General features: G+C 44.6%; 1 protein-coding gene across 1 annotated transcript; it reads left to right on the forward strand.

Moving 5' to 3' along the window:
- The first annotated feature begins 4,905 nt into the window (after nucleotides 1-4,905).
- On the forward strand, nucleotides 4,906-10,774 carry LOC135057622 (keratin-associated protein 5-1-like). Its single transcript, XM_063963442.1, has 3 exons — nucleotides 4,906-5,266; nucleotides 8,004-8,051; nucleotides 10,613-10,774. Exons 1-3 carry the CDS (start codon nucleotides 5,014-5,016, stop codon nucleotides 10,666-10,668), a joined length of 357 nt encoding a protein of 118 aa, XP_063819512.1. The 5' UTR covers nucleotides 4,906-5,013; the 3' UTR covers nucleotides 10,669-10,774.
- The last annotated feature ends 1,996 nt before the right edge of the window (nucleotides 10,775-12,770 follow it).

The raw sequence follows: 12,770 nt of genomic DNA on the forward strand, positions 1-12,770 counted from the left end.
TGCGTTACAAGGGTGAGGAATTGTTTGGGGATGGTCTCTCGGACCTCGTTTCCACAGCAACAGCTGGGAAGTCGACATTTTTACCTCAGGTTCCCTCACAGCCTAAGAAAGCACCGTATCAGGTACAGTCCTTTCGGCCCCAGAAAGGCAAGCGGGTTAAAGGCGCGTCCTTTCTGCCCAGAGGCAGGGGTAGAGGGAAAAAGCTGCACCATACAGCCAGTTCCCAAGAACAAAAATCCTCCCCTGCTTCCACTAAATCCACCGCATGACGCTGGGGCTCCACTGGTGGAGCCAGGTGCGATGGGGGCCCGTCTACGGAACTTCAGCGACCGGTGGGTTCGCTCACAGGTGGATCCCTGGGTTCTACAAGTGGTATCTCAGGGATACAAGCTGGAATTCGAGACGTCTCCCCCTCACCGTTACCTCAAATCAGCCTTGCCAGCTACTTCCCAGGACAGGGAGGTAGTGCTGGCGGCAATTCACAAGCTGTACCTCCAGCAGGTGATAATAAAAGTTCCCCTCCTTCAACAGGGACGGAGTTACTATTCCACAATGTTTGTGGTACCGAAACCAGACGGTTCGGTGAGACCCATTCTAAATTTGAAATCCTTGAACACTTATATAAGGAAGTTCAAGTTCAAAATGGAATAGCTCAGGGCGGTTATTGCAAGCCTGGAAGAGGGGGATTACATGGTATCACTGGACATCAAGGATGCTTACCTACATGTCCCCATTTACCCACCTCACCAGGTGTACCTCCGTTTTGTGGTACAGGAAGGCCATTACCAATTCCAGATGTTGCCGTTTGGTCTGTCCACGGCACCGAGGGTATTTACCAAAGTAATGGCCGAAATGATGATACTCCTTCGAAAGAAGGGAGTTATAATTATCCCGTACTTGGACGATCTCCTTATAAAGGCGAGGTCCAGGGAGCAGTTGTTGGTCGGAGTAGCACTATCTCAGGAAGTGCTACAACAGCACGGCTGGATTCTGAATATTCCAAAGTCGCAGCTGGTTCCTACGACGCGTCTGCTGTTCCTGGGTATGATTCTGGACACAGAACAGAAGAAGGTGTTTCTCCCAGAGGAGAAGGCCAAGGAGTTGTCATCTCTGGTCAGAGACCTCCTGAAGCCAAAACAGGTGTCGGTGCATCACTGCACGCGAGTCCTGGGAAAGATGGTAGCTTCTTACGAGGCAATTACATTCGGCAGGTTCCATGCAAGGATCTTTCAGTGGGATCTGTTAGACAAGTGGTCCGGATCGCATCTTCAGATGCATCGGCTGATCACCCTGTCCCCGAGGGCCAGGGTGTCTCTGCTGTGGTGGCTGCAGAGTGCTCATCTTCTCGAGGGCTGCAGAATCGGCATACAGGACTGGGTCCTGGTGATCACGGATGCAAGCCTCCGAGGTTGGGGGGCAGTCACTCAGGGAAGAAACTTCCAAGGACAATGGTCGAGTCAGGAGGCTTCCCTATACATAAATATTCTGGAACTAAGGGCCATTTACAATGCCCTAAGTCAGGCAAGACCCCTGCTTCAAAACCAGCCGGTGCTGATTCAGTCAGACAACATCACGGCGGTCGCCCATGTAAACCGACAGGGCGGCACAAGAAGCAGGATGGCGATGGCAGAAGCCACAAGGATTCTCCGATGGGCGGAAAATCACGTGATAGCACTGTCAGCAGTGTTCATTCCGGGAGTGGACAACTGGGAAGCAGACTTCCTCAGCAGGCATGACCTCCATCCGGGAGAGTGGGGACTTCATCCAGAAGTCTTCCAGCTGATTGTAAATCGTTGGGAAAGGCCACAGGTGGACATGATGGCGTCCCGCCTCAACAAAAAGCTAAAAAGATATTGCGCCAGGTCAAGGGACCCTCAGGCGATAGCTGTGGACGCTCTAGTGCAGGCTTCCCCAACCACGGTCCTCAAGGCACACCAACAGTGCAGGTTTTAGTGCTATCCAGGCTTCAGCACAGGTGACTTAATTAGTAGCTTAGTTATTTTGATTTAACCATCTGTGCTGCAGCCTGGATATCACTAAAACCTGCACTGTTGGTGTGCCTTGAGGACCGTGGTTGGGAATGACTGCTCTAGTGACACCGTGGGTGTACCAGTCGGTTTATGTGTTCCCTCCTCTTCCTCTCATACCAAAGGTGCTGAGGATAATAAGAAAGAGAGGAGTAAGAACTATACTAATCGTCCGGATTGGCCAAGAAGGACTTGGTACCCGGAACTACAAGAAATGATCTCAGAGGACCTTTGGCCTCTGCCTCTCAGGCAGGACCTGCTACAGCAGGGGCCCTGTCTGTTCCAAGACTTACCGCGGCTGCGTTTGACGGCATGGCGGTTGAACGTCAGATCCTGATGGAAAAGAGCATTCCGATTGAAGTCATTCCTACGCTGATAAAAGCTAGGAAGGATGTGACAGCAAAACATTATCACCGCATATGACGAAAATATGTTGCTTGGTGTGAGGCTATGAAGGCCCCCACAGAAGAATTTCAGCTGGGTCGTTTCTGCACTACCTACAGTCAGGAGTGACTATGGGCCTAAAATTGGGATCCATTAAAGTCCAGATTTCGGCCCTGTCTATTTTCTTTCAAAAAGAACTGGCTTCACTGCCTGAAGTTCAGACGTTTGTTAAGGGAGTGCTGCATATTCAGCCCCCTTTTGTGCCCCCAGTGGCACCTTGGGATCTCAACGTTGTTTTGGATTTCCTTAAATCACATTGGTTTGAGCCACTTCAGACCGTGGAATTAAAATATCTCACGTGGAAAGTGGTCATGCTTTTGGCCTTGGCTTCGGCTAGGCGGGTGTCAGAATTGGCGGCTTTGTCCTGTAAAAGCCCCTATCTGATCTTCCATATGGACAGAGCAGAATTGAGGACTCGTCCCAAATTTCTTCCTAAGTTGGTATCAGCGTTTCATTTGAACCAACCTATTGTGGTGCCTGCGGCTACTCGGGACTTGGAGGCTTCCAAGTTGATGGACGTAGTCCGGGCCCTGAAAATCCATGTTTCAAGGACGGCTAGAGTCAGAAAGACTGACTCGCTGTTTATCCTGCATGCACCCAACAAGCTGGGTGCTCCTGCTTCTAAGCAGACTATTGCTCGCTGGATCTGCTCCACGATTCAATTTGCACATTCTGCGGCTGGACTGCCGCATCCTAAATCAGTAAAAGCCCATTCCACGAGGAAGGTGGGCTCTTCTTGGGCGGCTGCCCGAGGGGTCTCGGCTTTACAACTTTGCCGAGTTGCTACCTGGTCGGGATCAAACACGTTTGCGAAATTCTACAAGTTTGATACCCTGGCCGAGGAGGACCTTGAGTTTGCTCATTCGGTGCTGCAGAGTCATCCGCACTCTCCCGCCCGTTTGGGAGCTTTGGTATAATCCCCATGGTCCTTACGGAGTTCCCAGCATCCACTAGGACGTCAGAGAAAATAAGAATTTACTCACCGATAATTCTATTTCTCGTAGTCCGTAGTGGATGCTGGGCGCCCGTCCCAAGTGCGGATTGTCTGCAATACTTGTATGTAGTTATTGCTTAACTAAAGGGTTATTGTTATGAGCCATCTGTTCAGTGAGGCTCAGTTGTTATTCATACTGTTAACTGGGTATAGTTATCACGAGTTGTACGGTGTGATTGGTGTGGCTGGTATGAGTCTTACCCGGGATTCCAAATCCTTTCCTTGTAGTGTCAGCTCTTCCGGGCACAGTTTCCCTAACTGAGGTCTGGAGGAGGGGCATAGAGGGAGGAGCCAGTGCACACCAGTAGTCCTAATTCTTTCTTAGAGTGCCCAGTCTCCTGCGGAGCCCGTCTATTCCCCATGGTCCTTACGGAGTTCCGAGCATCCACTACGGACTACGAGAAATAGAATTACCGGTGAGTAAATTCTTATTTGTTCTACAAAATGAGGGCATTGCTTTCTAGATGTGCATAGCCCAGGGTCTGTGTTGTCAGTCTCATTTGAGCACTCCTGACGGTTAGTCTGAGTAACATTCTGGGGGAGACGAGCTAACTCAGGACAACAGTAAATGCCACTAGCGATGGGTTATTTGCAAATGGGTGACACAGTGGCAGCACATCACTGAGGCTCTGCATGTGCAGAACCTCAGATTATGGTAGTCATAGACTCCCTTATATGAAATTAATTGGCCCGGCATGGGGGTGGGGAGGGCGACCACTGAGGGAATCAAAGCAGGGACTGTTCCGGCATCCCAATATGCCCCTGTGTATCATTGCTGCATTCTTTTTATCCATTTATCATCATATATGGTGTTTATGCTTTTATTAAGTTCTTTTGTTTATACTTAATAAATAAATGTTATTACATTAACTTCCGTCTCTCAGTCAGATTCCTTTTATCTGTTAGAGGTACTGTATATGCACCAAACATATTGCTTTTCTTGCTATTTTGAGATACTCATTTTTTGTGTTGTTTTTTTTTTTTACTCATGTATCCAACGCAACATCAATCCCAAGCACTGTCAGCTTTATTAAATGTTTATATTGTGCTAGATGACTCTGCCTTCACAGATATAATTTTATCTTTAATACAGTTTCAACCTTGTAAATAACTTGGTACGGTACACGTTGTGTGTCAGCAAAATATTTTAGATGCTCTAATCATAGCAGCCTATCATTTATCTATTATCTTCCTTGTGTTACTCATCCAGAATGATGTTATATCCTTATTTAATTTCATTATTTGATAGGTGCTTTCATCTACATTTGCGATGTAAACATATTGCTTTGAGATACAATATAAAGTAATTGTCATGAGTTGTTCTTTAGGAAACACCCAACTTAAGGAAAGAATTTAAATGACACATTTCTGTCAGCTGTGTCCTGGTTTTTCAGTCTTGTAAAAATATAATTGTTTTGTGCATGATCTAGGACTGTGACACATGCAGAACTTTTTGTATAAAAAGAGCTCATTCAAAGGTGTCCCTACAAACCACCAGGACTATCCGAATCTTGCTTTTACTCAGAGACCCGAGACCAAACAACAATCATGTCTGGAGTTAAAGGAGGACAGAAGTCCCAGTGCAAGGACCCCTGCCAGAAGCAAAATGTCTGCCAAGACCCATGCCAGGTACAACCTGTGTGCAAGGACCCCTGCCAGAAGCAAAATATCTGCCAGGACCCATGTCAGGTGCAACCTGTGTGCCAGGATCCTTGCCAGAAGCAAAGTATCTGCCAGGACCCATGCAAGGTGCAACCTGTGTGCCAGGATCCTTGCCAGAAGCAAAGTATCTGCCAAGACCGTAAGTACTATGATGGTCTTACTAAGTTCACTTAAAAAATTGTTTTAGTTTTATCTAGCATAACAGACAGCATTTGATGACTATTGTCTCCATGTAGCACATTCTAGAACAAATGGTCATGTGAAATCAAGTTAGTTAAATGATTTATGTAAATGGACAAATTTGCTTGAACATAGATTCCACAAGGAAATTATTTTCTCCTTTACAACAAAATGAAGAGAAATCTGTGTGCAAATTCACAATAGGTATAGTCTATTTATGAGAGCATACAGCAGCTCTACAGGACAGGAGAGGAAAGAGAACAGATTATAAAATGACAAAAATGCAAAGAGATTGTAAAGCGCTGATAGTGTCTAATTAATGTGCAATAAATTTGTCTAAAATAACAATTAATGAATATCTAATTAACCAGTTTATATAATAGACATTTTTATTGAATAAAATAAAGTATATAAACACAAAGGAAGGTGAAAAAACACACAATGTATTCAATACATGCTTATACTGAAAAAATGAATAATCTGTATTATCGTGAATATGTAATATCTGCTAAGATGATACATCTGGAAGGAGACATGTAACCACATAACACAGGGAGGTGCATTACTGGAAGGAGCACAGGACTTCAACTGCAATCTGAAAGCAAAATACCAGAAACTCCTTTTTTTCTCTAAGTAAAATAGAGCAGCGCTAAGTACTATATTCAAAGAACTAGATCAGACTTTTTTCAAATCAAAATACTAATACACATGTTATAAATATAACAAAATGAATCATTCACCATAGATACATATATAATACAAATGTACAAACCTTGCAATATGCTATTTTTCTCTATCCAGCAATGGAAACATCACCCTTTAATTCAGATATATACTGTAGTATCTTACCTCATTTTGGACTATTATCAGTATACACCTGAATGCTATAAATAATGAAAAAGGATACTTCTCCAGTTTAAATAACACATAAAGTCACAGTATTCCATGATTAAATGGGGTATATATACTAAAGTGTGGATTATAGAAGTGGAGATGATGTCCATAGCAACCAAACAGATTATTAGTTTTTTAACATAAGAATATATTTTATATACATTGTGTATGTTTTGACTTTCTTTTGTGTTTATATATTTTTAGCAATGTTTTATATTTAGAATATTTATTTCAATCAGTAAAAAATAAAAAACATTAACTGTTGTATTAGATTTACTTTGGTTTAATGGGTATTTACTAAAATAGATATTACTAAATTATAGTACAACACATAATGTACACAATTGACTCACTACAATCCCAAATACAACATAATCTAGAGCAGTAAACTGTCATTTTAAGTTAGTATGTAAGACATTATTTAATTTTTTTGTGTTCAAAAGGTTTTTGCACAGTTTCACAAAATTCCCATCAGTGTAAATGTCCATAAATTCTGGAACAGCAGCTGTAAAAAGGGACTTGATTTACAATTAAACTTGTGTTTTCTACGCCTAAAGGGGCAGATTGTGAGCATAGGGTCTGATTCATGTTTGTAAGTAAAGCAAAAAGCAAGCAACTGGGCAAAACCATGTTGCACTGCAGGTGGGGCAGATGTAACGTGTTTAGGACAGCTACACACCTGAGCGATGGGCAACCGTCATGGTGGTGGGGCCGAATTTCCTTCAACCCGGACCAGCAGGTATTGGCCGTACACATATGTACACACATAACAATGTACACAATTTCCTGTGCGACACAGCAAATTGTGCCGACATTGTTGTAGTGTGTACCCAGCCTTAGATCCTATATGCAGCTGATGTGCGAAAATATGCTAATGCATTGAGACACCCACCCGCCGGTGCATCTGCATACAAACCATGCAGCAGTACTTGCAGTTCCTCCAATAATTGCCCATCTGAGTAACCCTTTAGTCACACAGAATGGCTGCAGGATCTGAGACACTGGCACCATGTTTTTTGCATATGGGATCACAGTTGTAGGCGGAGACATGCCCTAAAATGTAACATGCCTGCTCTTTTTTCAACACTCCCCATCTCCAGGGTTGGACTGGCCCACATGAGTACAGGGGAAATCCCTAGTGGGCCCCCTTTGCCTGAGGACCGCACCCCTTCCTCTAATGCCAGGTTCCAGACTCTGCACTCAAATTATACAGTGTTACTCTATAAGACAGTCAGTTACATTTATCTCCATCCACTTTATCCCCATCCATGTATTAGTAAATAGATGCCTTATAGCAGGGGTGGGGAACCTGCGGCCCTCCAGCTGTTGTTGAACTACACATCCCAGCATGCACTGCAACTATTTTAGCATGGCCAAATAACAAAACTGTAGTTCCACAACAGCTGGAGGGCCAAAGGTTCCCTACCCCTGCCTTATAGTCTCTAATGTTTTGCCTTTCATGCCCCAGTGAGATACTACCCATAACATTAACCACCCCAAAAGGTCCCTGACTGTCAATCACTTCTGAGCTTTGTCTTCACTGTGTCATTACCTCCTTCATTCTCCTCACTGTCATCTCATGACATGCTAAGAATCTGTGCGTCTGTGTCACTATGTCACTATTGCAGACTAATGTCACGGACAGACAATCTTGCATCAGAGAAATTTTGAAAAGAAGACAATTACAGTATTTGTAACACAGCAGATGCATGCTTCACATGTACTTAACCTGCTATTTAAAAAATTCTGTGAGATTGCTGCCTTATGTCTGTACCACTCATACTGTTTATTGTATCTTTCAGCTTGCAAGACTGTACAACAGTGTCAGAGCTCCGGAGGTTATCAGAAAGGTACAGTCAATATATGCACATTATTTTACATTGTATAGCACACTTTATAGTCCACTTTATGCACTTTACAGTATATACAGTAGATAATAATAGAAGTAAGAACACAGAGGGTTTACAATTTTAAGACCTTAGTATTTGTGTACTGTTAATTTCTTAATTTAGTTTATCCATATTCAGGGGCGTATCTAGCCATTGGCCAGGATGGCACTCGCCAGGGGCGCCAGCTGAGGAGGGGCGCCGCCTGGTTGTGCCACCCGTGGCCAAGGGGCAGATTCACTATGCCCCTGTGTCCCCCACCTGCAGGGATGCCCGGCAAAGACCACAGAAGGCAGCAGCGGCAGACACTGTTCTTCTCGCCAGGGTCCGGCACCGCTCCACAGTCTGCACTACAATCAAGTAACTCTTTAAAACTACAGCTCCCAGCAGCCATTGCTGCTGTGAGCTCCCGGCAGCAATGGCTGCTGGGAGCTGTAGTTTTGCAGAGTTACTTGATTGTAGCATGGACTGCGGAGCGGTGCCGGACTCTGGCGAGAAGAACAGTGTCTGCCGCTGCTGCCTTCTGTGATTTTTGTCGGGCATCGGACGACGACAACACAGGTCAGCAGCGGCGGATTGGGATGCCCCCCTCCCCTCCCGTTGACTTCAGTGGCCGTGCTCCGCCCCACTTTGGCCGATTCGTTTATCCGCGGCTGCGGTGATATGAGCTTCTGCGCAGAACAGAAGCTCATTCAAACTGGAGCCGCGGCAGTGAAGCTAGTGTGTGCTGAGGCAAGTGACCAGGGACAGCGAGCGCACAGAGGGGCCAGGCGTCCAGGGCCAGGCAAACAGTGTAATAGCAGGGAGTGCCCTGGAGCCATACAACCCTTGGTCCCTAGGACCCAGCAGCCTGCAGCAACTGGAATCGAGACCTTGTCCTCAGACGGAAGCATGTGCAGGTTAGTGATGCCCCCCAAACTCCCACCTGGCGGCTGTGGCTTGCGCTGTATCCTCCCACTCCCCCCCTCCCACTTGGCAGCTGCATGCGGGGAAGCAGGGGACACACATCATGGGAAGGTGAAATAGCTTGTGTGTCAGCATCTGTTTGTGTGTCAGCGTCTGTCAGTGTCAGTTTCTGTATGTCAGTAAGTCAGGGTCTGTGTTAACATCTGTCAGTGTGTCAGCATCTATCAGTGTATCAGCATCTGTCTGTGTCAGCATCAGTGTGTCAGCGTGTTTCTGTGTGTCAGTGTCAGCATCTGTCTGTGTGTCAGTGTCTGTCTGTGTCAGCATAAGTGTGCCAGCATCTGTCTGTGTGTCAGTGTCAGCATCTGTCTGTGTGTCAGTGTCTGTCTGTGTGTCTGTGTCAGCATAAGTGTGCCAGCATCTGTCTGTGTGTCAGTGTCTGTCTGTGTGTCTGTGTCAGCATAAGTGTGCCAGCATCTGTCTGTGTGTCAGTGTGTCATTGTCTGTTTGCATGTCAGGGTCTGTGTGTCAACATCTGTGTCAGTGTGTAAGCCTCAGCGTGTCAGCATCTTTCTGTGTGTCTCTGTCAGCATCAGTGTGTCAGCATCTGTTTGTGTCTCAGTGTGTCAGCTGTGTGCGTCAGCCCCCTAGACAGAGTACCCCCCCCCCCCCCCCCGAATGCAAGAACATACACAGTCCACCCCATTTTTTTTTTTTTTTTTTTTGTAGGCCAATGTGTTTTAAAATTTTAAATGTGGGAGCCAATTTTTTTTTTTCTGTGGGGGATAATTTATTTTATTTTTCCTGTTTGGGGTCATTGTGTTTTTTTCCTGTGGGGGCCAATGTGTTTGATTGTTTTTTGTAGAGGCCAATGTGTGTGTTTGTTTTCTGTGGGTGCCAATATATGGGTTTTTTTTATGTGGGGGCCAATGTGTTTAATTTTTCTGTGGATGCCAATATGGTTTTTTTTATGTTAGGGCCAATGTGTTTTTTTTATTTCCTACGGGGGTCAGTATGTTCATTTTTTTTCATGTCGGTGGTCAATTTGTTTGTTTTCTTGTGAAAGCCAGTGTGTTTTTATTTTATTTTTTCTGTGTTGTTTAATATGTTTTCTTTTCTGTAGGGCCAAAGGTGTGTGTGTGGTTTTTTTTTCTGTGGGGGTCAAATATTTTTTTTCTTTGGAGGCATAGCATAATGTGAATAACGGACATTATTGTGCGTTGTAATGTGAGTAAGGGACACTACTGTGTGGTGTAATATGAAATAAGGGTACAATTGTGTGGCCATGCCCCTTTTTTAACACACGCGACTTCCATATTTTAACTATGAGGGAGGGGGGGGGCGCCATTCCCTTACTTTGCCAGGGGTGCTCGGACCCCTAGATACACCCCTGTCCATATTAAAAAATAATTACTTAGTAGTCATATGGTTCATGTATGTTCAAATTCCTTAAATAATGTACTATTTTATTTTATTATATTATAAAAAACTAATAATAAACTGGTATAGACATATTGAAAATGTAGACATATTTGGAAAATCACAAAGAATTTACTTATCAACATCTCTAATCCTAAATTATCACTAACATTATTGATATTTTTACTTTTGTTTGACAGATCCCTGTGACCCCTGTGCTCCCGCCCCTTGCCAAGGCCAGGGAAAACGTTACTGAAAGTATGGATAGCACCTCTTAAACCAAAGAAATAGGCAAAATCGTTACAGCAACAATACACCTAATCTTTGAGTCCAAAGGAAGAAAAAATCATTAGCTTTAACCATAAGCATAAATGTCTTAAATTGTATGTATATTTGCAATATCTTCATACTGCTTATCCAAATAAAATTTTCCCAATGCATATGTATATGCATTTTGTCTTTGTCATTTTATACACACAAGTGGGCAATTTTATCAAAGCTTGGAGAGAAATAAAGTACTATAAAATCAGCTAATTTTCCAGGCTGTGTTTGAGAAATGACAGGAGCTGATTGGTTAGTACTTTATCTCTCTCCACTTTATCTCTCTCCAAGGTTTGATAAATCTGCCCCAAAATGGTAAACTATCATGACTTCTTTGACTTATAAAGATTGTTATTATCACATAAATTATATGGCTGAATGATTGCTAGTCTATGAAAATGTTTGAGAAAAAACAAAGTATAATATCTGGTGAGTTTTCAGGTTCAATCATAGGTTGCAGCAGATTTGTATAACAAAAATGTGAGGTGTAATGATTCTATAAACCTGGGAAGTTTAGGAGTGAAGCTCTACTGAGATCATTATTCATGCTTATTTCATTTTATCTTTTGTTGCTTGTTATAAAAGAGATAGCTGTTAATTCGATTTAAAACAAATATTTAGGGAAGGTGTATAAATATTCACAATCATCTATAATATTTATGTGTATATGTGTGTGTGTGTCAGTGTAAACCTCTGTACAATGGTGGTCATTCCGAGTTGTTCGCTAGTTGCCGATTTTCGCTATATTGCGATTAGTCGCTTACTGCGCATGCGCAAGGTTCGCAGAGCGCATACGCTTAGTTATTTTACACAAAAGTTAGGTATTTTACTCACGGCATTACGAGGATTTTTCATCGTTCTGGTGATCGTAGTGTGATTGACAGGAAGTGGGTGTTTCTGGGCGGAAACTGGCCGTTTTCTGGGAGTATGCGAAAAAACGCTGGCGTTTCTGGGAAAAACGCGGGAGTGTCTGAAGAAACGGGGGAGTGTCTGGGCGAACGCTGGGTGTGTTTGTGACGTCAAACCAGGAACGAAACTGACTGAACTGATCGCAATGGCTGAGTAAGTCTGGAGCTACTCAGAAACTGCAAAGAAATTTCTAATCGTAATTCTGCTAATCTTTCGTTCACAATTCTGCTAAGCTAAGATACACTCCCAGAGGGCGGTGGCTTAGCGTGTGCAATGCTGCTAAAAGCAGCTAGCGAGCGAACAACTCGGAATGAGGGCCATTGTACAATAGAAGTAGGGACATTTTAAATTCCCAGCAGGTAGCATCCCTCCTCAAAATTTGGGAGGGAGCAGGGACGTGCAGTCAGGGGAGGCAGGGGAGGCAGTGCCTCCCCTGTCATTAATGATTAAAATTATATAAAGAAGATACTTATGACACAGCTACTGTGTCATAAGTATATGCTTCAGCCTTTATATCATTTAAATGTTTTTTTTTGTGTAAGGATGCTTGAAATGTGTATCAGAGGCACTGCTCTCGGTGCCTCAGGTTGTCGTTGTAAAAGAGCTGGTAGCGGGGGGGGGGGGGGGGGCGAAGCATCGGGCAGTAAATGCCCATTAAAAATAGCCCTGTAAGCGGCATCTCTGGACAGGGGCGTGCTTTCAGACCATATGAAAGCACGCCCCTGTCACTAGAACAGATGTAATTGGGCAGTGGGCAGGGCTGTTATGCAGATGGGCCGGTCCAGCTAAGCAACACCAATTCTCCCCCCTTCCCCTTCCCGTGCCAGCTGCCACAAGTATTAGCTACCCACACACCCCATCCAGCTTACATGAGCGGCTGACGAATCCCCCCCCCCACCGGCCCGTCCGTCCGGCTTACAGTTGTGGCTGCCGAACCCCCCCTCCCCATCCGGCTTACAGTTGCGGCTGCCGAACTCCCCACCCCCCCGTCCGGCTTACAGTAGCGCCTAGCGGCTGCCGAACCCACTCTTCCCGTCCCGTCCGGCTTACATCAGCGTCTGCTGAACTTCCCCCCGCCTGTCCGGCTTACATTAGCGGCTAGCAGTTGCCGAACCCACCCTCCCCGTC

Source organism: Pseudophryne corroboree, chromosome 3, assembly GCF_028390025.1.
Source record: "Pseudophryne corroboree isolate aPseCor3 chromosome 3, aPseCor3.hap2, whole genome shotgun sequence".
Lineage (NCBI taxonomy): Eukaryota > Metazoa > Chordata > Amphibia > Anura > Myobatrachidae > Pseudophryne > Pseudophryne corroboree.